The 24,464-nt window shown below is 38.6% G+C and overlaps 1 protein-coding gene across 1 annotated transcript; it reads right to left on the bottom strand.

The window, feature by feature from the left end:
* Positions 1 to 87: 87 nt before the first annotated feature.
* On the bottom strand, positions 88 to 24,464 carry LOC135791358 (microtubule-associated protein futsch). The gene is made up of 6 exons (XM_065301740.1): positions 24,025 to 24,464; positions 15,083 to 15,181; positions 13,111 to 13,283; positions 12,474 to 13,037; positions 4,665 to 12,406; positions 88 to 4,177 (listed from the first exon to the last, which is right to left on the bottom strand). Exons 1-6 carry the CDS (start codon positions 24,158 to 24,160, stop codon positions 2,794 to 2,796), a joined length of 10,098 nt encoding a protein of 3,365 aa, XP_065157812.1. The 5' UTR covers positions 24,161 to 24,464; the 3' UTR covers positions 88 to 2,793.

Here is a 24,464-nt window from a genome sequence, read left to right as displayed (position 1 = left end):
CAATTATCTGTCCACTTAAAGAAACTTGTCCTGAAAAGATAAATTTGTAAGTATCTACTTGACGGGTTCTAAAATTATAACAAAATATTCAATGATTTTATTTGGTTTTAATTCAATTAAATCTCATACATATCCCATACATTAATTGCGTCTTTAATATACGTAAGTTTGTTATTTAGTTAAATGTCAGTATAATAACATTTCGTAAGCTAAGGAATCCGAGTTTTTATCAATAGTTCTTCACCATTTTACTCTTTCATATTAATTGTTACTAATCCGTTTGTTTTATTCTTCTTTGGGTATTTGGTTGACTAGAAGCTAAATATCTTTGCATTGATTTAATATGTAATAGTTTGTTCATAAATTTATATCATAACTATATAGATAATATTTGCAATTATTATAATGATTTAATAATACAATAGAGTAATAAAATTGCCAATTTGTTTAAATATAACATAAATAAGAATAAATACATTTTCGTCTTTGTGTTGCACTAGATTTCCGTTCGTAACATTTGATCAAATCTCTTGTTTTGAATAAATAAACATTTAGACATCATAGTGTATGATAACAATTTATCCGAAATGATGAAGTTTCAATGCAATCGAGCTGTTTATTGTGCGTTACAGATAGATACACGTTACCAAACCAAAAATTATTATTAAACCAAGAAGAATTCAATTTCCAATACCCACGTTTGCATGCGTTACCGTTGAGATTGTTATTTTGCTGACCCGATGATAATTCATTCGTTGACATTTTCCGTTGCTTCATTTTACATTGAAATTTCATCAACTAAACCAGCACGAACTTTGCGATGTTTCGATTCAATTTCATCATCATTCGTCCTCCGTCCAACCAGCTGTCAACCAAATTCTTGTGTTTGTGTGTGTTTGATTTTACATCCTGTTCTGTTCGCATTCGTTATCTCCGCAAGGCAATCTTTGTTTAGCACCAAACTTACATATTTAGTTAACAATCAATTAATGGTTTCTTTTAAATTTTGTTTAATTTCCTTCATTAGTTCAATAATTATTGTGATACTACGTTTAAAAGCTCAAGAAGTTTTTCATTATCAAGTTCTCATCTCTAAACAAATATATAATAGATGATTCTTTATCATGTTTAGCAATTAGTTCTTCACATAGTTTGCAATTAATTCGTGTGGCATTGATCTTCATGTATGCATAGATATGAGACGTAACCATACCTAATAAAATATAGTCTCTAATAGTTTTTCATCTTCCCCATCGTCAAATTTTCATATTCCTATAAGTTGTTTAGTTTAATTACTCATTTGTTACGTAAACAATTCGTTAAGTAATCATTACACAGTCGTACTTGTTTTTGAATTACTGCATCAATATATTTATTAGAAGCATTTTCAGTGTATTTTCTCTAACAAAGGAACCAAACATGAGCTCTAAATAGATATAGGCCATTGTAATTCATAGCGATAGCAGACATCATTGAAACATACAAAAACCGTCACACAACGGCGCTATGACCATAAACGAAGAATATTACAGAAGCTCGATCATTATTAACACAAAATTATTATGAAAGGGTATCACATCACATAGTATGTTTTGCCACATCGAGATCATTCTAGGAATGATTTTCACATGTAACAAATTCGTATTCTGACTCGGTTAATACATCAAAAGCAATTATTGGATTTTAATTATTCAATTACACTTGTATCCATATTTCTTACGCTCCTTATGCTTGGTTTTCAGGATAATTCGAAAACTACAAAATGTATCCGCGTAGGGTAATATCAAATATTGCATTCTACGAAATCTCAAATGTAATTCTTCCGTGTCAAACACTCATTTCCATCTTGTAAACACATTGTTCGCATTTTAAACAAATGCGCATGTAGTTAGTCAAACTCGAAATCGATTGATGTTGTACCAGCAAAGTATGAATCAAAATAATTTGTATATTTTATAACTGCTGAAAGCCACCATTTTATAAATAACTCTAAACACAGAAGTAGTTGATTTTGTTTAAAATTTTCAACGCTGCAATTTATCGATTTCTAAAAATCTGCTTTTCAGAGAAAAGGAGACATTTCGAAAAACACGACTAGGTCATTCAAAAATTGAATGCTCTCTCCTTGCTACCATAAACCAGTCTACTTTATGAAGTAATCAATTTCTTCCTCTGTTTTTATAAGATATTTCGTAATGCTTGAATATTTCTTTGTAATTATTTTAAATTTATTAGTAATCTAGCTACAGTACTCTCCTCGGGGATCTTTTTTATCATGGCTCTTAACTTTTAATTAGAATTATAAGTAAGTTTTATATTTTCAACCTAGCTAAAATGACTTGTCATTTCTTTCCTCTACTCGAAAAAGTTTGAAAGTTTCTTATCGCCTTATCATATAATGGAGACGCGTATTTGCTTTATGTAAATTTTGAGATGTTGAAATGGAGCCATTTGGGGGGAGAATGTTTGAAAATTTTATATTCAAAAAAGTTTCTTGTTTGTAATCTCTTAGTAGTTTAGTGGCATTATGGCGCAACGCTGCGTCTTTGTTCTTCTTGTTTAATTTTGAATGGTCTGGAGCAATTGGACGTTACGTTTTTGTTTTTCATTAAAAATTATATGATGCCAGTTGTCTTTCTTCAGTTGTTTCAGCTATTCGTTGTGACTATAATGAAATTCAAATGCGTATTTATAAACGTCGAAAGTTATGATGATTCATGATGAAGTGATGAATAAATATTTCATGGCAAATGGGCAAAAACCTTATTTTTTCTCTCAAACCGAAGACGTCACTTAAAATTCTAGGCGGTAAGCTGAACATGATGTCTCGTGATCTTGCAAGTTAATGGTGCAGCGACTGGCCGAAGGTGAGAGGTCAATTTTAAACTTTGTAAGCAATTCTTCATTCTCGGCGACCCAGTATCCCAACACGTCAGTGTCATAGGTCGGGATTATCGTCACTTCCAAATCCTTATCCTCCCACGTTTGCTTTGCCTCCAGCAGAGCGTTATAAACGTCCTTGCTGGGTTCAATGCCCGAAAACACATAGTAGCGTGCCCTCACTCGTTTGAAGAAATCGACCTGGCTGTAATACGAGTTGCCATGATGTGGAACATATGTTAGGTCGACGTAAACCGGATTGATCTTCTTTTTCTTTGACGGTGATTCTGATCTCTGATTTAGCTTGTTTTTGACGCTCACATTCATAGGCAGTCTTTTCTCTTTCTTTGGTGTTCCTTTGTTATCGTTTGGAGGCGCTGGACTAGGCAAACCCAGTGGTTTACCCCAAGCCCGAACTTCTTCTTCTGTTTTATCATCTGTTGGCAGATCGCCGATGAAACTAGACGTCATTAAATTAGGTTCATTGCGTGGCTGAACCCGATCGATATCCTCTTCATCACTATCCACAGGTAAAGCTCCATAAAACGATGTACTCATTGGATCAGCATGAAATCCCGACGCAGACATTAATTCTCCCTGCGACGGTTTTCTTTCAGATTTGCTAGGACTAGGTGTGGAATCAGTTTGTCGTTCCGCGTCAATAAATGCTTGAACTGTGTGTTTTTCTTCTTTTCTATCCGGAGTGGACTTACCGGACATCATTGATGATGTTTTGGTATTTTCTGAAGTAATGGAAAACTTTCTGTAGTCTGAATCATCAGCCCCGGACATAACCGAAGACTTTCGCGAATCTTTTGCGAATTCAGGCGTTGACTTACCGGAGATTGTCTCTTTAACCATCTCCAATTTGGATGTGTCGTGTTTTTCATGTAGTATATCCCCGTTTTGTGTTTTTTTCTCATCGAAAGACGAGGTAATTGTCTCCTCCATCAATTCACGGAATACATGCGCTGATTGAAGCTGCGTTACATCGAATGAGCTCGATACATCGCTAATAGTAGTTGTAGTTTTACCCTGTTCATCCGATACATGAACATCTGGACTAGATTTGCCTCGTAGAGGTGTGGATTGACCGGAAATTGGCAAAGAATCTTTCTTCGTCAAATCTGAAGGAGCTGCAAAGTCTGGGGTGGATTTACCGGAGAGTAAATGCTCTGCCTGCATACTGCTGCGTTTGCCAAAATCTGGTGTTGATTTTCCTGAGTCATCGTGATGCGATAGTTTGGTGCTGTCTGGAGTTGATTTACCTGACAAAATATGTTCTGCTTGAATACTACTCCTCTTTGCAAAGTCAGGACTTGGAGAGCCAGCAAACGAATGCGTTTTAATTTCTTGTTTTAAAGATTCAGCTGTGGTAACTATTGAAGATTGAATTGTACTTGACGTGGTTGTAATAAAACCTACTTGCATTGAAACCTGAATCAGGTGTTGATTTTCCTGACAGTGCTTTCATTTCATCTTTTAAATCTTGAAGATCAGATTTCATTGGGAAGGCGGGTTCTGGTGTAACTTTACCTGATGAAATGTCTGGCTCAGGAGTCACTTTACCAGACAATCCAGGAGTTGATTTCCCAGATGCAATGCTATCACGGGACAAACCATTTTGATGGTCAGGTGAAATAGGCGTTGATTTACCAGATGGCAAGTGGCACTGTAAATCGTCCACATCAGGAGATGATTTACCAGATAATAATTCAATTTCATCTACTCGTACTTTATGTGTTTCTTGTGATACTTTTTCATCTATTGTCATGGTCTCTAACCTGCCAAGATCAGGAGTTGTCTTTCCAGATGTTACGCTTACTGTATCCTCTGCTTGAAGTTTATCTTTGTGTGGGTCAGGTGTTGATTTACCAGAAACATCTTTAGGAATAGTGACACTATCGCGTTTACATTCCAAAGTTTGTACATCTGGACTAGATTTTCCTGATTCCTTTGTTTCCTTTGAAATGTCTGGAGTACTTTTACCCGATGGAGCTTTCTCTGTTGTTGCCTGAAGACTCTCTTTCCGAAGAGTTGCGGATTCTTCTATAGAAGAACTTATTTTCTCTGAAACAACTTTTTCTAATTTCTCTTCAATAGAAACTTTTTCCGATACTAGTTTATCATCAATCTTTGTAATGTCAGGTGTAGATTTACCCGAGACAACATGATCGGCGTGAATGCTGCTCTTGCGACTATCGCTCGCTTCACTGGGTTTCAAATCTGGTGTTGATTTTCCAGTCGCCAGAGATTCAACTTTTAAGTTCAAGCTGTCATCGAGCTGAATGCTGTCCTTTTTAGCAACAGGTACTTCAGGTGTAACTTTACCACTTAATATTGTCTTCTGATCTTTTCCCAAATCAGGAGTGGATTTTCCAGATTTCAAATTATCATCGATATGTACAGAATCATCTTTTGTGTCAACAGCTTTAGAAGGTAATATTTCAGGTCCCTTTTGACTATCAACACCTGATTCTCCATTTTGTGGGCTGGATTTCTCAACACATCCTGAATCTTTATTGCTGCTTGGTGTTGATTTACCAGAAGAAATCGAAGTCTTTTCTTCTGCTAAACTTTCAGGATGACCCATGTCTGGTGTAGATTTACCAGATAAAACTTCCCCTTTGTGTACATCCGGTGTAAGTTTACCCGAAGCTAAACTATCTGTTTCAATATGTGTGCTGAATTTATCGACATCTGGTGTTGCTTTCCCTGATGATAAGTCATGCTTCAGATCTGGTGTCATCTTTCCTGAGGCTAAACTATCCGTATCCATTTGAACACTGTAAGGCGCAACACTACTCGGAAGATCAACATTTACATCAGGTGTTTGTTTACCTGATGCAAGACTATCTGTGTCCAATTTGATGCTATCACCTTTTCCAAAATCAGGTGATGACTTTCCTGATTTTGATACATCTGGAGTACCTTTGCCAGACAATGCCGGCGATCTTGGGATACTACCTCGTGGCAATACGTCAGTTTTTGGAATTTCAGGTGATGATTTTCCTGAAATATTATTTATTTCTGGAGTTGATTTACCTGAGCCAATTTCATCTACAATATGATTTGACAATTCCTCAAGTTTTTCATTCTCGATTCTTGTACAACATGTCATATTTGACAATTCTGTTGTTACCTCGTGTGTGCTCAATTGTACTTCCTCCTTGGAGTCAGATAAAGTTTCAATTGCAGTTGTAACAGATGAAATTTCACACTTCTTATCTTCAACTGTGGTCGACGTTGATGAATTTGTTGTTTTAGTAACTTCTTCAACTGAGTCAAACGTTGGTTGAAGATCTGGAGATATTTTTCCATTTATTGCTGATTCAGTTTCTATTGAAGTAGTTTTGGCAACTTTTTCATCAATTTTAGAAATTTCGCTATCAGCTAATATCTTTTCGACTGATTTAACTGTTGATTTTTCTTCGTGTGTTACAGTTTCAACAATTGATGATTTATCAGATTCCAGTACAATACTACTTCGTTTTGCCATGATTGTATCCGATTTTGTAATATCAGGAGTTTCTTTGCCTGATTTTGGAATATCTGGAGTAGATTTCCCTGATTTTGAAATATCAGGAGTTGCTTTACCTGAGGGTATGTCCGGTTTTGAAAGATCAGACGTGATTGTTTCAGGTTTCAATACTTCAGCTGTTATTTTCTCTGATTTTATGTCTGGAGTTGATTTGCCAGATTTCAAAATAACATCATCGATTACAGTATCTTTAGTACTATCGGGAGTTATTTTACCATTTGTAATCTCAGGAGTTGCTTTTCCTGATTTTAAAAGATCTGAATCCGTTTGCTTGAATGTAGGACTTTCGGGAATCGCTACTCCTGATTTTGGTATATCAGGAGTTGATTTACCTGATTTAGGAATATCGGGAGTACTTCTGACAGGTGTTGGAATGTCAGGGGTTGCTAACCCCGATCTGCTGGTTCCTAATAGTTCTTTATCTGCTTTAGATAGATCAGGAGTTGATTTTCCGGATTTTGAAGTATCAGATGTTTCCTTAATTGAGGTGGAAATATCTGCTTTTGCTAATGGAGAATGAGGTACGTCAGGTGTTGCTTTGCCAGATGGGATAACATCTGGGGTTGATTTTCCAGATTTTGGAACCACCGGAGTACCACGATCAGAGGCAGGAATGTCTGGTGTTGTTGATCCTGATTTTGAGACGTTGGCCATTTCTTTCTCTGATTTTGGAATATCAGGCGTCGATTTTCCTGATGTTTGAATACCTGGAGTGACAGAAATATCAGGTGTTGCTGGTTTTGAGATTTCAGGAGTGGCTTTATCAGATTTCGTAACATCAGGTGTAGACTTTCCAGATTTATGACTATCTGGTGTTGCTCTATCAGTTTCAAGAATATCAGTTCCTACCGCAGTTTTCGATGTATCCGTGAGTGTTTTGTCTGATTTTGAAATATCAGGTGTTAATTTTCCTGATTTGGCAACACTTTCTACTGTTTCATCAACAGATATAGGAATATCCGCCGGAGTTGCGGTAGATTTTGGAATATGAGGAGTTTCTTTGCCTGATTTTGGAATATCAGGAGTAGATTTACCACTCTTTTGATTATCACTTGTTGCCACTTCAGATTTGGCCATATCAGGTGTAGCTTTGCCGGATTTTGAAAGTTCTGGCGATGATTTTCCAGATTGTGCAATGTTAGACGTAATTGGTTTCTCAGTTGCTGAAACAGTAGCGGAAACCAAATCATCTGGAGTAGATTTTCCTGATTTTTTGTCATCCGATATATCCTTGTCAGCAGTTGTTGGAATATCAGGTGTTACTAATCCAGATTTTGAAACGTCTGGTGTAGCTTTTCCCGAGGTTGGAATATCAGGGGTTGCTTTTCCTGATTTAGAAACATCAGGCGTTGCTTTTCCAGATGCTGCAATATCTGAAGCTGCTAGTTCCACCTTGGACACATCAGGTGTTGTTTTGTCCGATTTCGAAATGTCTGGAGTAGATTTTCCTGATTTTGGAATATCTGGTGTTGCTTTATCAGAAATTGGAATATCAGGTGTCGCTTTTCCAGACAAAGGAATATCAGGTGTTGCTTTACCAGAAGTTGGAATATCAGGTGTAGCTTTTCCTGATTTAGAAACATCAGGTGTTGTTTTTCCAGATTTTGCTAAATCAGGAGTTGATTTTCCAGATTTGGATACCTCAGTAGATTTCTCCGATTTGTTATCGGCGCTTTCAACAATTGACGATTTCCTAGACTCACTTTCCTTTTCCAATCTTTCTTCGGTTGCCTTATTATCCTCAAATTGTTCAGCAATCTCAGGTTTCTTATCATCCTTATCAACTTTGTCTTTGGTCTCAGGAATATCCTCACTCTTCATTTTAGCTGATATTTCTGGTTCCTTTTGTAAAACGGATGGAGCATCTTGACTAGATTCGGGGCTTGGAGTTTCTGGTTTCTGATTTTCATCTTTGCGTAAATCTGGACTTGATTTTCCAGAACTTTCAGAACTCTTCGGGAACGTTATTGACCCTGGAGGACAAATAACAGTCTCTTCACCACCATCTTCACTAGATGCCGTTACTAACATTCGATGTACAGTGCCAGTATCAACATTCTCTTCAACCTCTTCGTCTTCCTCCGCAATTTCATCTTCTTTACGTTCCTTAATGTCAGAAATAATCTTTGAACTGGCTTCTAGCAATTCATTGCTGGTTTTAATCAAGGTATTGATTTTACTCGTATTGGAATTTGAATCAATGTCATCTTCCATCTCCTTTAAAACCTCATCAATCTTCTCCTCCTTTATTGGGGTTATTTGACCCGGCATATCAGTAATTGGCGAATCCACAGTTGTAATATGAGTTTCTCGTAGTTCAGTTGTGTATGGAGTAAATGTAGGGAAAGTAGTAATCTCGAGTGGAATTTTTCCTTTAAACTCCTCCAATGGCGCTTCTGATTTCAAAACTTCAGCCACACTGGCGACTATTTTCGCAACATCTTGTTCGCGTTCTTTTGGAGATTTCCGACCCAAGTCAACTTTATCGATGTAATCAAACGGTGTGGGACATGGCGATTCTGGACTTTCTTTGAGATTAATTACTTCGGGAAGTTCTACATCTACATTTTGCACAACAATACTTGTTTCGACTGTTGGTACAGATTCGGCAATACTTGAATCAGTTTCTTTTAATTCTTTTGTTTCAGTTTCTTTTTCGTCAACTTTTGTTTCACCTAAGACTTTTCCAACTTCCTCAACCAACTTATCACCAATTGATTTCGTTGTTTCTTCCAATTTGGATAAACCCTTTGAGAAAAATCCACTGATAGAATCAGTTTCTTCTTTGACAGTTGTTTTAACTTTATCGACAATCTCAACTGCCTCTTGTTCAATGGCTTGCTTTGACTGTGAGATATCTTCTGAAACTTTAGATATTTCTGCTTTAGCTTCGGAAACTAACTCGGTGGTCATTTCTTTAATTTCTTCAATTTCAGTAGACGCCTTGGTAATTGTCTCACGCACAGTTTCTTTGGTAGACTCAATTTTTTCAGTAACGGATTCTTGAACTGCTGATACTTTGGTTAACACTTCATCTTGAACAGCTGATTTTATCTGTTCGGTAGTTTCTTCAACTTTTGTAATTGATGTGCTAACAGTATCATCAACAGTTTTTTCAACATCCTTCAAATCTTTTATTTTTTCATCAACTTGTGCATGAATAACTTCACTCACTTCTTCAACTTTCGAAATTTTTGAGTCTACAGTCTCTTTGGTATCTGTAAGTTTTTCATTTATGGTATCTTCGATTGTTTTTGTTATTGCACCTACAATTTGTTCAACTTCTTTTTCAAAACTGTCAATTGATGGTTTTTCTTCATCAACTTTTTCATTCACTTCGGTAACACCTTTTTCTTCTGAAATTGCTTCAACGTGCTTGACTTCATCAAGACTTTCATCTTTCTTAGTTGTCTCCTGTTCTTCTTTAGTCTGATCAGATTTGATAGTATCCACAACTTCATCAGCAATCACGGGCACTTCATCTTTAACCTCACTTTCTTTCTTTTCAGCAACTTTAATTTCTTCGGCATTTGTTTCAGTAATCACCAATTCTTTAGTTTCTTCAAAAGTATGCTTGACAACGTGTTTAACCTCACTTATTTCTTCAACTGCAACTTCTTCCTTCACCTTTTCTTCAACCTCCTTGGTTTCAGTTTGGACTTCTTTTATTTCTTCTTTCTCTACCTTTTCATCCGTAACTAATTCTTTAGTATCCACTAAGTCTTCTTTAATCACATTGCTAACATCAACGGCAGTCTTCTGAACTTCACTAATCGTTTCTTCCACAGCCTGTTTTGATTCCTCAACAATATTGATATCTACACTTTCCTTTTCAGCGTCAACCGCTTCTACATCATTTACGACAGTCTCTTTGCTTTTGTCAACAATATCCTTGGACTCTTCGATTATTTCCTCGACAACAGCCTTCACTTTATCCTTAACCTCATCGAATATTTCATCGACGACAGCTTTCACTTCTTCCTTCACCTCTTCCACAGCCTTTTGTACATCCGTTTTAGCATCCTGCAGTGCTTCCTTCACTATCGTCGTTGTTTGCTCATCCGTGGTCTTCTGATAATCGGCGTAATGGTCTGCAACCTCATGAACTGGAAGATCAGCCACTTCGTCGGGAGTCTTAACAATGTCTCTGATGTGTTGCTGTTTGTCTAAGCGAATGCCCACGACTGGAACAGCTTTAACAGGTGGTGTGGAATCAATGCTCTTCGATGGAAGTTGAATTACTGGAATCGAATCTTTTTCTTTTGTTTCCTCCTTGACATGTTTTTCTTCGATAACCTGCGTATCATCCTTCTCTTTAATTTCATCAAGTGGAATTCGTTCATCTTCGGGTAGGGTGGGTGCAGTAGTCGCGCCCGATTCAACCGTAGCTGAGAACTTTTCATCAGGTTGAGTACCACTCTCAACTTTATCAACTTTTTCTTCCGGACTAATTATTTCCTTGGCCGGTTCAACCTTTGGATCACTTAGTTTGCGTTGTTTTTCGGATTCCTCGCTGTCACGAATAAGTTTTTGAATTTCATCTTCCTGAACTTCAACTTCGACTTTCTCAATAACCAAATATTCTTCATCCGTTTTTTCTTCAATGGAAATATTCTTAATCTTGCGCATTTCCGATTCACTGGCTTCTCGCTCTTCGCCTTTCCTGAAGACAGCTTCAATTTCTTGCACTACTTCTTGCTCTTCTTGTAAATCCGCTAGTTCTTGAGCTTTCAATTGATCGAGCTCTTCGGGCGTTAGTTTAGATATGTCGCGTTTTACATCAACATCAGCAGTCGGGGTGCTAACAGTACTCGAATCGGTTGTACCCTCTTTATCGAGTTTAGCCTTCTTTGCAATCGAATCCGGCTTCTTTCTGATTGGACTACCGGTGGCTGCTTTAACTGCAGGTGCCGCTGCTGGCTTGGGTCGTCGTGAAATCGGTTTACGTTCAACTTTCTTTTCTGCATCCCCTTTTTTGTCGGCTGGCTTAGACTCTTTCTTTTCTTTGGGTAGTTGCTTCTTGGATTCTAAAACCTTTCTATTCGATGCTTCCTTTGCGCTTTTCGCAGGTGTTGTGGTTGGAGAAACTTTAGTCGCTTTCGGTTTAGTTGCATCACCGTTGGCTATCGTTTTCTTGGGTGTTGTTGGCGACGGCTTCTTCTCAATTTTTGCAGATGGTTTCCGCTCCACCGATTTTGAGTCTTTGTCTCTTATCCTTGGCGTTCGAGAGGTTGTTGTGGTTTCCTTCGCGTCTTTTGCAGTTTTTATCTCCGCTTTATTATTAGGTTTAGCTGCACTCTTATCACTATCAGTCGAGTCAGATTTTTTTATTTCTTTCTTTATTTCAGGAGTGTCAATAGTTTTGTTGTCTTGTTGCTTTGCTGCTTCTTTCGGCTCCTTCGGCTTGATGTCATTAAGTCTAGGCGATTTCTCTTTCTTAACCTCTGGAAGTATTTTCTGCGACTTGGAAGAATCAAAGATTTGTTCTTTGGTCTTCTTGGGTGGGTTCAATGAAATTTCTGAACAAATAGGGTATTTGATGCAGTCTAATTGTTTCAGTCGATCTAGTCCTTCGAATATTTTACTTTGAGGAGTACTTCCAGGGAAGAGGATTCTGGTAATGTTTTCCGAGGAATTGGAAGGCTGCCACACGAGAAGTGCACAAATTGACACAAGATTCGGAAGTGGGAACGAGAACTCTTTGGTTTTCGGGTTGGAGAATAGTCGATTATCGTTACTATTCCATTTCTGAATAAACTCGCGCACTTCACGAGAATCCTTCGCCGGACTAAGAACGTACATGTCAAGCGTTCCATGGCCTACTTTGTGATATAGGTTTATGGGCTCAGAGTCCCGGTAGCATGTCTGCGGGTGTAGATTAAGATGTTTCAAGTTGGTTACAATGTCCTGTCCCTCGTCCATTAAATTAATCAGAAGTGGATCACGATCTTTATCGCCGTCCGGGCTCAACAATGCCTTCCTTTCCTAAATAAAAACAGAAACAAAAAGACATAACAACTACGCATCAACAACCCACCAATAAATTACATACTTGTATATTGCAGAAAAAGTGTCCAATTTGTGGATAAACGGCGTTTTGTCGTTTCCGCTTCAATACTGATGTAATGCCGCTCACGTTGCTATTATTTAATCTGGTTAATAGGACGGCGTCTAATCGATCGAGATGCCGCACAAAATCCCAAAAACAAGCTTTCCTTGAGAAGCCACCGTCCAGGAGCATATTGAAACCGTTGATGCCAAAGAGTGCGGCGTCACCCTGACCGCCCGGGAACACATAGAGTGTGGGATGCGAGAAGCGAATATTGCCAACTACCTCAGAGCTCTCCAATGCTGTGACGATGTCAAGCGGAACCAAATATGGCGTGATGTAATTGAGAAAATCCGCGATTGCCAGACTACTGCTCGGCAAAACATCGACGGGATTAAGACGCACTTTGCAATTCTTCGCGAATGGTTCCTTCGGTACCCGCGTCCAGTCGCCCTCCGGTGAGCAATGAATATCAACAGATATGCCATTGTCATACGCACGAATCACGCGCTGCACTTCCAGTTCCTGAAACGCTTCCGAAAAATCCGCGAGCGAAAACGTGCCATCCTGAAAATTTGTCAATATCACAGACGTCTGTTAGTCTGACCGCCCCCAAACAAGGAAACAACATAAAACGTACTTGCAGCGCCCATGAACCGTTGGCAGCGAACGTGTAGCCCGAGTGGATGATGTGTCGGTGTCTCGTAAAACTGCTTAGCAAGTTCCTCACGCACTGCGACAGCGTACTCACGGCCGGATGAATCAATATTTCCGTCACCAAGTTCTCGGAGGCATATTGGATTAAACGTTCGCCTGTAACAAACGAAAAGTATGTATTAATCATCCACACCTAGCGCAAAGAATCGAATTTTGATGCTCGACTGCTTCACGGCAGGCGACGTAGAATATTGAATAAGTAATACTGTAATTAATATCAAATGCGTAACTGTAGCGGCGTCTCTACAGGTACGTACATTAATACTGCATGCATTAATCAACCAATTTTCCGGCTGGAAGTTGGCAGCTGTGTCAAAACTTGGGTGTCGTGCAGGCTAATGTTGCGGATTAGTCTGCGACAGTGCAGAACTAAAAATCGCTGGGATCACAGAGCACACTGCTCAACTAACTTGCGACACTAATTTAACTTTGTTGCAAGAGTTATACGTTCAAAAACTTTCCTAACTAAAATGCTGTTTGTCGTAAACTTTCATCAGGCGATGGTGACTCTCAGATGGGAAAAAATATGAAGCGTATATTCCATTTTTCATCGTTGGCTCAAACATAAACAAAATTTATTTGCCTTTTCTTTTCGTACAATGTCGAAGCTCGCTGATAGATCAATATTGACACGACAAAGCACTCAGATTATATTTACGCAGCCTTTGACATTTTAAATTTTCTTCAGTATTCAGCCTTAGACTTTTATTAAATGCTTCTACACACATTCTACTACATTTTCTTGCTTTTAAGATAGTCCTAGTAATTAATATAATGTTATGTAGTAGCTTTATATATGCCATAAAAATAGGAGTAAAGTTACCTAAAAATAAAGTGTTTGCTGAATATAAACGTACATTTACATATGTGAATAAAACGTTTGTGATGCTTGAAAAATGGAATATATTAGCATTTATGAGAAGAGCTTTATTTGGAAGCCCAATTTTGCTGTTTTCTCCCTTTCGGCCTATCGTACATTCCCGCTGGCTTTACATCCGCTGCCAAAAACCGGTAATATTAAATATGTAGCCACACCTTTCGACGCTTTATAAATTCTCAATTCGGCGTGAATTATTACTCGGTCCTTTGCTTTCGCGGTGATATACGCGAATTTAAATAAAAATTCTTTGATAGCGTATTTTATTGATGTGAACACAAAAAGTAACGCCGTGTGCATGGGAATAATTTCCGACTTTGGATTAGATTCTTGGCGCACAAAAGTTGCGCGCAAAGAAAAACGACAAGATGAACAAGTTCAGATTGAAAATATTGAATGTGTCCGGGAGTGCAAGGTAGAGTACTCGACTGCGTTGGCAAATACTCGTTTCAACAATGCTCCCCGACTTGTCGGCGACTTTTTATATCACAATTGTTGAAGCTGATGAAATGTGTTTTCTTGGCAAGCATTCCAGTAGTAACGTATATTTCGCATGTAAACTGCTTACCGATTGAAATTCCACTGGGTATTCTTAACAATTACGTATTACGCGTAAAAAATAATAAAAAAATGAAACAACGCAATAAGTAATGATTTTCTTTTTTTAGTCTGAATCAGCCCATCGAGGGGTCCAGAGAATTTTCCATTTAAACGCGTCTGGCTTTTGTTATGCCGTATTTTTCAGCTGTAGCAGAGGAAAAAACAACGCAATCTCGTATTTTTCATCTAATTACATTGAGCACGACGACGCAAACCATTTCCACGTCCCCCACATTCCAGTCGTAACGCAATGACTTGTTTTTCGGTATTTTTTGTGGTGTGGCTTGAAAGATTGTGAGATTGGAAACGTAGAAAATAAAAACCGACGAGAAATTTTCCAGCATACAAAATGTGCACCGCCAGCATTATGTAATCTGTAGTTAATTAACGCGATGGCAAAATCGTATAACAGGCTTACCGTAACGAGCCTCTTCACCTTCCGGTGCCTGCTCTGTAATTATGGCAAGCTCTTTCTCCAGGTCCACCATGCAATCGCTCAGGTCCCATGACAGCAAACCTGAAACAAGAATATGTAATATTAGAATCATTCGACGCATTCATCGAAAAATCTGCGTGCTGTCATTACATGGCAACAGCAACACAAAAAACATGAGCGATAAATGTAACAAGATAAAATAGGCCGACAGAGGGTGTAGGCTGATAACGATAAATTCACACGAAAATCGCTTGAATGAATCGGGCGTTAAAAATACATTATTTACATGGATGATATATCGGTGCTTATTTATGTTCAGGACTTGTGGTAAAGAATTTCCGTGGAGCAACACTACAAGGCGGAAAATTGTGAAAATCGCAAGGAAAAAGAAAAAAAAAGGTAAAATTCTGGGATATAAAATCCAATTTATTAGACACGCTGGCGTTGGCTCGCTACGTTTTAGCACTTTCGCACGTCCGAGCGTAATATAACGCGTTACTAAAGCAAAGTACCCTTACAGTATTTTCTAAAGGACCATATTCGTAATCCTTCAGAATTTAATTATATACCTCTACGATTACACACAACACGCTTGAGATCCTGTCCGAATTTCAGTCACCGAACACCGGACAAGTGATGATTAAGTCCTGAATGCTAACGAAAATGTCACAGAATTGTGAACAGAATTGCGTAATTTTATTTAAATTCCGAAAAGCCATGTAAACACTACATTCGTTACAATTGTATCAACATCTTGCCGCTGGGAGTTAGCACTTCTTGCGCGTATGTATGTATCTACATAAATTAACCCCGTTGGGTACAATTACTTGGCTTGGCAACTACTTCTCTAACTTTTGCAGCCCGAATTCACAACCTAATTAGGTTTCTCGCTGAAAGTGCTCGGCAAACCGAAAACCGTTTTAATTGTTGGGAATTAAATGTAGATATTGCAGTGGTGAGACGATTTATGTTTTATTTGAGTGGTAAAATGTTCAAATTAGATATGAATTATTTCATTATCATTATTGTATGCGTAGTTGATGTTTAAAATCAATAAACATAACGATCCCATTGTCCCCTTTATCGAATGTAAACGTCATTAGAAGGGAATTGAATATATCATCCGCCGTTTGGACATTTGAGCAAACAGAATAAATTTGTATTAATGGAGTAAACAGAGATGTTGTGTAAAGTTGTTATATTTTCGCCGATAGAGGGTGCAAAATCAATATTTATATAGAATGGCTTTTTGTTTCAATTTTGGTAATAGGTGGGTATCCGTTAGGCTACTAATGAAGCAGGGAAGCAGCGATTATAAGGGGTACCGCAGAAAACTTTTCCAATTATCTACAACTCGAGCAATTTCAAGAGAAGCTAATATTTCCATACAATGCTGGCGCGGTGGCTGGATTCGAGCGTTCGAAGATGAACAACATGTACGAGACGGATGGCATTAGGCGGTTTCATTTTCAGCCACAAAAGCCGCAGGAAGTGGGAAAGCAAATTAACGCGACATTGTTTCAAAATTGTTCGATACAAAATGTTTGGGTATTGTTAAGCCCTACCCTTCTCATTTCCCAACGACACTCTTTAACGTAGAATTAATTAAGTTATCTGTTTTAGTTTCGCGCGGCAAGTGTCGACGCAAACACGTTTATTGTGCGAAAGTGGTGTTTCAGAAACTGCAAATCTTTCAATGCTTCAATACCTGCACTTGTGCAGAGAGTGGGAAGATACTCAGACTAATGGGATGTCTATAATTAAAGCAACATTTAGTCTGAGTGCAATGTGAACGACCCCAGCACAAAATATGACAAGTAGAAATTTATCTAAGCACATAATTAATTATAGAAATGAAATAATGATTATTTCATTATTATGGGGGCCGTACGAAGATAATAAATTAAATTTAGATCCATTATGGAATGTCTATCAAATTAGTTATTAGTATCTTTTCCTCGGGACGAAAATAGATTGCGTTCGTTCAGTGTAGTATAGCAATGTAGCGTATCGGAGTGTTTATCGATTGTGGAATACTATTAACAAGAAACCCGTAAAGGTCAGCTGACCGGCATTATTTAATATGCACACGAAACATACTTCCAAGCAAAAGGAATGTAAATTATAATGCCAAAATTGGAAAACGCTGCATTGCAGATTTTTAATATTCGCGTCAGGAAAAGAACCAATGCGTAAACATAAATCTAAAACTACTTCACGATCACGATCAAGGCACTAGTTTTATTTAAAAACTCGTGGGAGGTGTAGGCTGGTAGACTCAAGTCTAATTTAAGAACGTTAAGAGTGCGATTCTGAAAGACAAGACGAGAAATGTTAGGTCAGGGCGTTGACAATTCGTGAGCGCGTCTTAATTCTAATTTCCTTCTTCGTGCTTCGACAACATAAGCTCGTGATGTTTCACGATCGCATACTTTGCGTCTCAGTGAAGCTTAGAGTTGGTTTATAAATAAATGTGCATGGCAAATGCATCCGAAGAGTTGCGATATTCGGAAGATTCACGTGCGGACTGAAAATAACATATTTATTTATATATCAGCGAGACACTCCAAAGTCAGTAATGTGAAGAAGCTCCAAAGTCATCGAAAACACTTGAAACATTAATAATTCTTCAGATTTATACGCAGAAACTTTGATTTTTAAAAAAAACAATTCCAATAAAATTCCTTTACGTAATATTCAATGTAAATATTATTTATAATCGGATATTCATTGGAAATTTCATTCGATTGTAATTGGAAATGTTATTTACTCAGAGATGCAAAAAGGTTCAAATGAAATTGTATAATAATTGAACATATTCATGAGTAACTTTTTTATACCAAATTATACCAAATTTTATACCAAAATAAGATGAAAACTTTCGACAATTCAAAAAGTATTCAAAAGTAAAAAGTTCCCAAAGTATAATTAATTTAAAATTCTTTCCTGAACAAGAATTTCATTCGTAGCCGGACAAAATTTCTATTACTTCCTTTGCTTTACGTTAAAAGCAGAAATAAAAATTGTTTTTCAAAAACAAGCGTTTGTTTGAGAAATTATTAACGCATCCGTAAGCTTCGCACTTGCTCGCAGATTTTCCACACAACAGCCAGCTGAAGCAGCTTTTCATTGCGTTCTCATTGTTCGCAGCCAGGATCTGTGAAAAATGGGTTTAACTTGATACCTTGCAAAAGCCCTGCATTGTGTGCAATATAAAGAAAGTGCAGTTAACACTGCAGGAAAATTAAACGGAATTTATATTTCAGATAGCTTAAAAGATTACGTTTATGGTTTATGTTTATTCGAAATAAATCATCGTAAGTATTCAATCTGTATGTGTGTGCGAGAGTTAAATTTGCAGTTCTTCGCCCTCTTGTGCTCGTTGACGTTTTGAACGCGAGCCAATTTTTCGGAGATTCCTTTTGTACTTGCTCACTGCGCGATCTAAGTGCATGTTCCTTTACGTTAGACAAGCGTGTACCACACAAAGATGAACGACAGCATCTAATATATCTGAAGGGTTTATTGTTCCTCTTTTATCTTTCACTCCGAGACGCTTGGTTTCGGCAGTCTTTATGTATTAGCAGCCAAAACCCCGGGGAAAATTCAGCGTCTATATAACATCTCATTAAATGCAGAAAATTGTAATATTCCTCACAAAGTGAATCCCAGCTTTTATCGCAAAGTGTTAATCATCAGTTATGAGACTTGGTTACGTCAAGATGATGAAGCCAAGGTGTTATGAACATGCGTAGCGCTGCATTTTAATGAATTCGTGTCCTATTTAGCAATTAACGTGTTGAACATGGAAAGCGCTTGACACAATAAATCTCCACCGTTGACCTTATGAAGCAGTGTTCACGACAGGTTGAGAAGATTGATGATGCAAGCTCAAGCTCAGACAGTGGTGTACCGCGAAATATTAAACCCCTTCTTGCATTGTGTATGCACCCACTTCAAATGCTTGCAAGACCGCAATACCAGGATGTCGGGCGCACCACCAAACCTCCACTTGTAATATTATTATAGGATTTTCGTGCGACGGATGTCGGATATTGTTGAAATATAAGGTGAGGGTAGCCAGCGTGTGCAGCAACGTGTAAAATTTAATATCCTTTTACTCTTTGCTCTCTGGCTTATCGCAAGCGCACAACAATGCGTCTCCCGGTGTGTTTACAACCTCAAAGTCTTAAAAGACTTAACAAGGACGACAGTCGCCAAAGCCTGCGGAGATTTTTATTATGCTGGTTTATTTTTTGCCATCTCGGATTATTTATCGATCTGAATCTCTCGCGTGCGCATTGCTTTTTAGAAAAGAAAAAATATGATTGATGCCCTAAATAGATCTAAAAGCAATTTTCGTATCAATTTGTTGCTCATATAGGTAACACATGCTTTCAATTGATTTTTTGATGTAACCTTAAAAATATATTCGACCAGTTAATAAACTAAAAATATTCTACGGTCCTAAACAAATATTTTAAGTTCAGGTTTATAAAATATTCAAAAATATGCTGCCACGCGCAGAAATATTTCTTGCACAGCGTAAATATTACTTTAGTCAACCGTGGATGATAATTTAATGCTGCCTAAAGAGTTTTTCCTCCGGTGGGTATGTACCAACGCGGCAATATGTCAAATTCACGTGCAACGTACACAACCCCCAAAGACCACACATCCACCACATTCATATGTCTCGCTTTTCCCGCCTGCTACGCGGAGTCTGGTCTGGTTTTTATGCTTTCATGACCATGACATCGCAAACAACGATAAATATTACGCGAAAGTCAAATAAAAAGACGGAAACACAACAGAAATATTCGCCGCATGCAAATAACCATTTATCATTGTTGTAAGTTATCAAGGTTGGATTTATTTTCGCGCATATAATTACAACGATTAAAACAAATAAGTAAGTAAATAGAACTCGGTCACTAGACGATGTGTTTCACACGCGCAGCAATCAAACATCCATGAAGGTCGCCGAATTGTCCAGTTCGGTTTCCACTCAAGCAAAACGGAAACCTAATACCCTAATACGTTTTATATCACTTGCTCAGTTCGCAATATCCGCGATACCTACGTCCAGCAAACATACTATTCACAGTTGTAGTTTATTAGTTTACCAGGCGGGCCTTTTCCGTATTTTCAACCGAAACTTCTGCGGGTTTGTCTCGCAGCCAGCGGCTTTCTCGTAACTTTCACAGTTTTATTTTATTTACCAAAATGAGGCACCCAGATCTTCCCTCTCTTGCATGCGCCACCATAATGGCACATTTCTCTACATCGCTCGTGTTTGCGTGCAGGAGAAAACACCAATCGCAATTCGCTGGAGAACGCCGCGCGTAATGTACAACAACTCCGCCTACATTACTTTTTATACAGAATATAAAATTCTCAGACGAGGCTTCGCATTCTGCGCATGGAATACGTCGGAATGCGCAATGATTCAATTCGAAACGCATTTTGTGCTTACACTTTTCAAATCTCAATAGACATTCATTCAACGACAGAAATAAACAGCTCGTTGGTTTTTTTTTTCCGCGTACGGAATGCTAGTCAAAGCAGATTTATAAATTTCAATTAAAGCTATGTGTATGTTAATTGCACATGCGTTCGTGAGCACGTGAACGCGAATAATTCCAATAAAAGTTACTCACTTGTGAAGAAAGTGAACAAACGTCCGTCTGAAGCGAACATGAATACCGCTATGAATAAGTTCCCTTGACGCGCCACTGAATATCGTAACAAAAACTAGCACACATTTTAGCATTGTTAATGACCAAAGCTGGCACAAAGCAGGAGCATTGTTCTGTGTAATTTTAGAAATTGATAATGTTTAAGACAATCAATAAAACACAATCCATTAGTAATGTCTAGACAGTAGCTAGAATTTATCACCTGCTAGTGATTCGCAATTTCCAGTCGGGAGGATGTGTTGAAAGCACTTAAATTCCCGGAATATGACATTAGTGCTTCCCGGAATCGCGAGCAGCAGTAATTCAAAAAGAAAAAAAATCTCAAGAGTGCTGGAACTAAGAGATGTACGAGTAAAATGTAGGAAGGATGAAGGAAAGAGTTAAGCGATACATAACCTCTGCACTGCAGGGAATACTTTCAGAATCTACTAGAATCTTCAACCATCAATTTCCAATAAAACTCAACGTTGTAATTTAATTTCAAAGTCTCAACTTTGAGTGTATGCTGTCAAATTGCTTTTATCCATCGATCGCAAGGTGATATATCCACTCAAATTGTGTGGAAAATAGAGTTAATTCCGGCAAACGAGATTAAAATACGAATTCGTCTTATCTTTTCCGCTTATCTCTGTTCCCACGAACGAAGAAAGACGTTGTAAGTCAAGGACATATAGGTATTGATACCACACGCAGGATATATTGAAGAGTCATTTATGTAAACGATGTTTTCGGATTTGGTATGTGTGCGACGTTAATAACGATAATTGGCAGAATATTCCGATTGCTTAGGAATGTGTGTCAATGAGATGACTAAATATTTAGGCACCGCGAAAACGCGCAATGTGTGCGAAACCGCCGCCGGCAGCGTGTGTGCAAAAGTGTGTGCTTTCGGGGTAGCGCAGAATTGCAAATTCGGGCAGGAGGGTTTTACCATCCTTCTCCTTTCGGCTGGTTGTGTATGTCGGGGTATATTGATCGATACGCAGGGGCCACGTCGGCTCCGAGGCTGCGCAGGTCAGTAGTGCGCAACTGCCGAGAACCACCACCATGGCGCCCGCCGACGCGCACATCCCCACATCGCTACCTTTCTGACCTCCAACGGCTCCCAACACTAGGCCCACGCCGGTTACGTAGTCCCTGTATTACATACTATTTTTCAGGAGCTATATTTCATCAGATATACCCGAATAAAAAGCGGGAACTAACGGAGAAGTTGTTGGCATATAAATGGCGTGGATGTCAACTGCTTGGAAACAGCTTGAATTGATTTATTTATATTTTATTTGATTTTCTTGCCCTCGTGGAATCCATGCGGACCACGCGTGGGTTACTCGAGTGTAACGTAGACGTGTTCCGGAAATATAAGTTTGGTATGAATATTAATGTCCAGCGCGAAACACAGCGTTACTCGGCAGACGTTTCACGTACTCTTATAACTTCTGCACGGCTGACTTCCATCGAAAAGAAATGTGAGGTCTCCCCAGACATCGATCCTAGGCCCGGTTTATAATTCGGCGCGTCGTTGTTATTTTATCCTCTGTCCTCATTAAAATATGTATATTCTCAATCAATACCGCCAGAATACCCGGTTTGGTCGATTGGACTAAAAGGGCATTCGGTGATGTCGAGAAGTACCAACTCGTTGAAATAATTAAATCAATTTCGGGCCGGCGAATTGGGGTTACCTCGGCGAGTATTTCTCACTTTTGTAGTAAATGCCGACGGAAAAGGAGTCCAGGACTTTTATCGATTTAACTATTTTCTTCCTAGCCAGCCAGTCTCGCCACTATTCGGTGGGCACCACACGCGACGCCAAACAAATAAAATGGAATTGTCGCCGAAAGCAGATTAAAACCCTAAATACCAACGATCCACGCGGCAGGAATATTGATTAATCCCAGTGGTGTTTTAATTAATGTCAATTTGGTTTGTTAATGTAAAATCCGGCGATAAAAACCGGCGAATTTCAATTCCAAGCGGAGAAACTCTTCAATCTATCGAATAGTTGAATGTATAATGAATTTACTTGAGAGTTGATAAAGGAGGGTTGCAGTAATTTGGAAAACGACGATACGAATGCGTATTTCGTAGGGATAATACATACGATAAAAGTTTAACGATACTCTAATGATTGCATTTATTTACTGTATACGTAATGTGCGTGTATGGGATGGCAATTGCAATGAAAAACCTCGCCCATTTTTTCCGCATGATGCGCCCGTAACTATAACCTCCATTAGGGCGAAAAACAACGGGTTGCAAACATTTTCATTTAGAAGGCGTGCAACCAACATCACTTTTATGAACAATACCGCTCGTTCAACTCCAGTTGGATGTTTTTTCCGCCGCACGCGGCTCTAATCCGCATTTAAGCACGTTTCCCTTGTTGACGAAGCATTAAATTTCATGCTCCGAAAGGGTGCAGATTTTCGCCGGCAGAGATTCCGCTCGTTGTTGGATTTCCGCACCTCAGCACACCCGTTCATTGCGTTCACAATGAAGATATAAAATACGTGTATTAAGCGATGTTATAACAATACAAACAAAACGTGCATGAGACACGCAAACACCTCACGCTCGCAGATGAGAGTGAATATAAAAGCTCATAAAATGCATTCACCTGCATGATACGAACAGTAAACCTAGTGATTCCTGTCACTAATTGATTTATGATGAATCCAACATTGCATATCGAATCGAATAACGGTGATCGATATAAAAAACTTAACGGATGCGCGACCATAAATAAGGGTACAGTACATAAAAATCAGCTGCGGAAAGATGTATGGCTTCCCGGATCCCCGATTCGTTATCCAGGCTGTCATCCCGCTTTTTCGATACTTGGCCATCGGTGGAAGCAATTCGTTATTATCGCGCATTGTGGCCGCAAAGCCATTCAGCAAAGAACGCGCCCCTCATTCAATAGAGTACTTGAGTTAACGAGCGACATATGTTTCGAAAAATATCCAGCTATAAATTTGACAGACACATTTCGCTTATTACTTTATTAGCCACAATCAAACTCAATTACCGATGAGGTCTAAGATAATATTTTCTTTGATTTGCATAGCTAAATTAATGAAAATATTGAAAATAATATGATAATCAATATTTACTATTATAACGTGAAATATAGATGAGTGGATCATGCTACTTGTGTGCGATTGGGGGTGGTAACTGTATTTTTATGCAGGTGCCGGGTGTGGAAGCAGAGAGGTCTCTCACCTTTGGCGACACGCCGCAATATAATGTCCTTATGCTCCTGGGAGTGCGGTTCGCCGATGACAACGAGCAGATAGCAGCCGGTGAGCGGACTCGGGGGCGGCGGTCCGCCGTCCGAGACGCCGTTTACAGCCTCCATGCGATATTTTCGACCCTGTGTTTATCACCGATACAATATTAAACTACAAAATCAATGTTTAATCGCGAGCCTATTTCTACTCCAATAGATTATAAATGATTTGTAAAAATAAGAAATAAAATGCAAAAAACACCGGCCGGCACAACTAATCCAGTGTCCCTCGTCTGAACAAAGCCAATTTGTGTCTTTTTACGGGAAATAAATAGGTGTGTGAGTAATTTTTTTTAGAAGAATATTTAGTTGACTAGTGTGTTCGCGCCGATGAGTCCGGAACGCACCGGAGGATCGACGACTCGCGAATGCC

This window comes from Atheta coriaria, unplaced genomic scaffold (assembly GCF_025399875.1).
Source record: "Atheta coriaria isolate IRGN ID8LTWV9N9 unplaced genomic scaffold, Caltech_Dcor_3.1 hic_scaffold_4_pilon, whole genome shotgun sequence".
Taxonomy (NCBI): Eukaryota; Metazoa; Arthropoda; class Insecta; order Coleoptera; family Staphylinidae; genus Dalotia; species Dalotia coriaria.
Note: the sequence above shows the minus strand (reverse complement) of the source record. Positions and strands in the feature narration are given on the sequence as shown.

Bases quoted from the DNA above. Each gene is read 5' to 3' on its own strand.
- LOC135791358 (XM_065301740.1), bottom strand. From the start codon at position 24,160: ATGGAGGCTGTAAACGGCGTCTCGGACGGCGGACCGCCGCCCCCGAGT. The intron at 13,284-15,082 runs GTAAGCCTGTTA...CGTTTGTTACAG, and splicing joins AGGTGAAGAGGCTCGTTACG to GCGAACGTTTAATCCAATAT. The intron at 4,178-4,664 runs GTTAGAGACCAT...TGCAAAGAGGAG, and splicing joins ACAACTCCTGATCTTGGCAG to TAGTATTCAAGCAGAACATA.